General features: G+C 47.6%; 1 protein-coding gene across 1 annotated transcript; it reads left to right on the forward strand.

The window, feature by feature from the left end:
• The first annotated feature begins 403 nt into the window (after window positions 1–403).
• snai1b (snail family zinc finger 1b) lies at window positions 404–3,088 on the forward strand. Its single transcript, XM_063015527.1, has 3 exons — window positions 404–671; window positions 1,384–1,914; window positions 2,289–3,088. Exons 1-3 carry the CDS (start codon window positions 596–598, stop codon window positions 2,468–2,470), a joined length of 789 nt encoding a protein of 262 aa, XP_062871597.1. The 5' UTR covers window positions 404–595; the 3' UTR covers window positions 2,471–3,088.
• Window positions 3,089–4,512: the final 1,424 nt, after the last annotated feature.

The raw sequence follows: 4,512 nt of genomic DNA on the forward strand, positions 1-4,512 counted from the left end.
ATAATGTGTATTATTAATATATTTAAAATGTTTTAGATAATTATTCAGGTCCCACTTGTTTTAATGTATTTCTGTTTATAATTAGGCAGATTTTTATTGTTTATATATTAAAAAACACCCCCCACCACATCAAATCTCCACTTCTAACTTTAAAACTTCTTTTTTTTTTAAATCCACACAAACCCATTTCCATACAAACCCGTCCCAAAATAATTTCCCACCCCTTTCCAAACCCAATCCTGTACTGGTTCAACCCTCTTTCACACTTTTCCTCCCCAAATCCTGTCAGACCCCACCCATTTTCCAGCCTGGCCCCGGTTCAGACCACACCCTTCCCAGCCCAGTCCCGCTATATGAGGGGACTGCACTGAGCTGAATGGGTACTTCAATCACACATACCAAAGAACTCTTCATTCACTCTGGATACTCAGGATTTCTCAACGTAAAGCCTCGGACCAACTTCATACCGTCCGGACGGGCCCCGTGATCTGACCCGCTGCTGGTTTTGGAGAGTAGTTTGTTTTGGAGGAGTTTGTACGGATCTCTGATTCGGATTTGACTCTGAGGAGGAGAAGAACCAGCTCAAGCCCTCAAGATGCCACGTTCCTTCCTGGTCAAGAAATATTTCACCAGCAAGAAGCCGAACTACAGCGAGCTGGAGAGTCAGAACGGTACGTGAGGGAACTTCTTTCCACTTGTTTAGATTTTGACTTGAGTTATGAGGCGTGATCCAGATGTGGGTGCGAGTACGAGGTATTCTCACCATTTTTTTAAAGTCGTCAAGACTAGACGTTTATTTAAGTCCATATTAAAAACCTCACACATTTTTAGACTGGGTCACGGCTGAGGCGTTTTTCCAAACTTTGGAACCAAACTGAGGTGCATTTGCATGCAGAATTTCATTTGCATGGCACAACCTGATCAGCGAGTAACTGTTTCTGCGTCGGGTGTTTAATTAAAATTATTAAAATCATGATCACAGGATCCTCCGCTGATCCAAACATGATCGCAGAAAACCCCTCGTTTACTGGAAATCACATCCTCCTGAATCGAGTTAGAGCCCTCGTGTCCCTCCATAAGTGCTGGAAATAAGGCCCATTATTGCCCCACGGTTGGGTGTGTTAGCACAAAGTACCCACACGCCTAATCGAATTCACATGAAGGCTCGTCCGTGCCAAGTTCTTCCAATTTAGACCCTCCACACCAAGCCGGATATAAAAAACAGTAAATATTTATGCGCAGGAGGTCGGGGTGCATCGCATAACGCAGTAATCAAATCTTCGCAACCATTTGACTGTAACGTGACACCAAAACAAGTTAACCCGATTAGCTCCTGAACAACCACCTGATGTTGCATTTCCTGTGTTTTCTGTTTCTCTCCAGGCCCGATCTCGGCCGTCGTCCCCGAGCGCTACCCGCTGGCCGAACTCCCCACCCAAGAGGACAGCTCCCTGGTGACGACCTTCTCCCCCGCCATCGTATGGACCACCGCCATCCCCATCTCCTTCGCGCCCGCGTCGCCCATGGCCCCGTCCATCGCGCCCCTCGACCTCAGTTCCCCCTCCAGCTCGGGCGAGGAAGACGAGGGCAGGTCCTCTGACCCCCCGAGTCCGGATCCTTCCGACAGGTTCCAGTGCGCTCACTGCGGGATTTCCTGCAGCGGCCGCGCCGCCCTGTCTCGCCACCAGCTGACTCACTGCAGCGCCAACGCGAACGGCGCCGACAGCGGGAACCTGGCCGAGAACGTCACCGCCAGGGCCGCGTTCCGGTGCAAACACTGTCCCAAAGAGTACAACAGCCTGGGGGCGTTAAAAATGCACATCCGGTCGCATACGCTACCCTGCGTCTGCACCACCTGCGGAAAGGCCTTCTCCAGACCGTGGCTGCTCCGGGGTCACATCCGCACACACACCGGTGAGTAGCTTATAGCTGTAACGCTAACGTGCATGTCGGGCAACCTTCTACTGGCATTTATACCAGCGTCAGGGCATCAGATTGTAAAAGAATGGCGTCTTATTTATGCTGATTAGCATCCTAAAGCTGCACGAAGCTAAAAAGTTGTTTATATTTTGTAAATATAGAACCCAAACAGAGGAGGCTTAGCTTGATTACAGGCTAGCATGGCGTTGGCATGAAAGCTAGCATTTAAGCATTAAAGCCACCACATAGCTACACAGTCAAGCAGCTGATTGATTAGGAACCTTTATGATGGTTGCCCAATACAGAATCGTCCAGCGCTGCACTAAACGTAGCCGGATATTAACCGTTTCCGTCTTTTCTCTCTCCAGGCGAACGCCCGTTCTCGTGCCCGCACTGCAACCGAGCCTTCGCGGACCGCTCCAACCTGAGGGCTCACCTCCAGACCCACTCGGAGGTGAAGAAGTACCAGTGCGGGACCTGCTCCCGAACCTTCAGCCGCATGTCGCTCCTGCACAAACACACGCTCTCCAGCTGCTGCTCGTCAGCCTAGAGACCCACGGAGGACCTCGACTCGAGAACTTGGGGGGTGAGGCGATCCTGCACCCCGAAAGTGACTTTGTTTTAATGCAAGTGCCTTATTCTGCCTCGCTGCGTGCAAACCGAAGCTGACCGAGGTGCGGCTTCATACCGAACTGAACGCTGGCACGGGCGTGTTGCACAAATTCCCCCGGAATGTTTCCAAAACTGTTCCAATCGTCTGGTTTCACACGACGTGGCTCGTTCCCGAGATGCCCATCGGTGCTGGCTGGCCCGGCCCTGTGAGCAGCTGCTTGCGAGTGTGTGTGTGAGTGTGTGAGGGGGTGGAGGGGCATCTCTCACCACGCTCCACACACTCTGAGCGATGTATTGGGACAGCTGTGTCAGCGGAGGCGGCGCGTCGACAGATGATTCGGCCCCGGAGAGCAGAGCGTTCCACACCTGTCTGAGAAACGGGAGCGAGAACGATTCAGCGTCAATGATTCCAAACATTCAGATCCAGTCCGCCGTCATGTTTCCGGACGGTTTATTAAACTTGTTTTTTTACTTTATTACGTTGTAAAGTGTGCACTACATTCTGGACGCATGATGATTGTTGATAAAATGATATAGTCTTATAATAAAGGTGAGAGAAAATGGAAGAAACGTGAGTTTTATTTTTATTTACAAATGTAAATGTTAAATATTTGGTCCCTTTTCCACCCGGGGAACCTTTCCAACCTCCAAATTAAACAGCTGCAGAATTCTTTAATGTCAGAGGAAATGTTTCGGTCTCTTAAATCACCAGTAAAGAGAATCTGAACCTTTTTTTATTGGTACCATTTCATGGTGGTGATAAAAATAATAATAATAATAATAATACATTTTATTTATAACGCACTTTACATTTGAAAACAAATCTCAAAGTGCTAAAACATTAAAATCAGTTAATGTGGTGATAAAAATGTGGTAATATAATCATTAAAAACCAGAGAAGCGTATGTGGATGGTTCCTCATTGCAAGTTTTCTACTGGTCAGTCAGGATAAACATAAAATAATTGTCAGTAAATCAAGTTCTGACATGACTTCCAGAAATCAGTCTTAATTTTGCTTTGTTTTGGAATACAAAATCATCAAAAATAAATAAAAGTAAATAATTATCAAGGGATTCTTTAATGGAAATAATGTATATTTGGGTGCCATCAGTCTGCCGGGCACCTACACAGATACACGATTGGATGCATAGGGCTGCAAAGGGTTCCTGAACGTTTTTTTAAAAGTGAGACCCTGCCCCTGACAGGTGAAAAGAAGCGACCACCGGGTGTGCACCTGTCGGTGGGGGTGCACGACAGCCTCAGACCTTTTCGTTCGTGGGTGAAGGTGGCAGCAGCAAGATAGAGAGAAACAGGGGTACAAAGTATTGCTTTATAGACTTTTGGGCTATCAATCAAAAGGTTGAGGATTCGGATCTTAGGTCTGCCACGCAACCACTGTCGGGCCCTTGAGCAAGGCCCTTAACACTCTCGGCTCCAGGGGCGCCGTACAATGACTGACCCTGCGCTCTGACCCCAACTTCCCAGTTAGCTGGGATATGTGGAAAAGGAATTCATGTGTATACAATATATATGGTGTTGAGTGAGTAACATACTGGACTAGTAATCATAAGGTTACCGGTTTAATCCACATTATTGCCAAGTTGCTGCTGTTGGGCCCCTGAACAACTGCTTGAATTGTCCCCACAGCTGGTGTGTGACTCTCCGTGTGCCATACAAATCTCCATATCAGATCGCCTGGTGCAGGTGAAAAGAAGTGGTCAAGAGGTCTGCAGCAGTAGAGGTGAAATGCAATCAGGGAATCGGATACGACTAAATCAGGAGGAAAAATAGGAGGGGATGCAAAATAAAAGCTTTTATTTATAGGGGACAAAATTCTAGTTAGGAATGAACCTTTCATGTTTTGGAAACATACTGGACTAGTAATCATAAGGTTACCGGTTCAAGTCCCACCATCTCCAAGTTGCTGCACAACAGCTTGAATTGTCCCCACAGCTGGTGCGTGACTCTCCATGCGCTGTA

This window comes from Trichomycterus rosablanca, chromosome 19 (genome assembly GCF_030014385.1).
Source record: "Trichomycterus rosablanca isolate fTriRos1 chromosome 19, fTriRos1.hap1, whole genome shotgun sequence".
In the NCBI taxonomy this organism is placed as follows: domain Eukaryota; kingdom Metazoa; phylum Chordata; class Actinopteri; order Siluriformes; family Trichomycteridae; genus Trichomycterus; species Trichomycterus rosablanca.

Excerpts from the sequence above, each read along its gene's own strand:
- snai1b (XM_063015527.1), top strand. The coding sequence starts at position 596 with ATGCCACGTTCCTTCCTGGTCAAGAAATATTTCACCAGCAAGAAGCCG. Across the intron at positions 672-1,383 it reads CGAGCTGGAGAGTCAGAACG|GCCCGATCTCGGCCGTCGTC; the intron begins GTACGTGAGGGA and ends GTTTCTCTCCAG. Across the intron at positions 1,915-2,288 it reads TCACATCCGCACACACACCG|GCGAACGCCCGTTCTCGTGC; the intron begins GTGAGTAGCTTA and ends TTCTCTCTCCAG.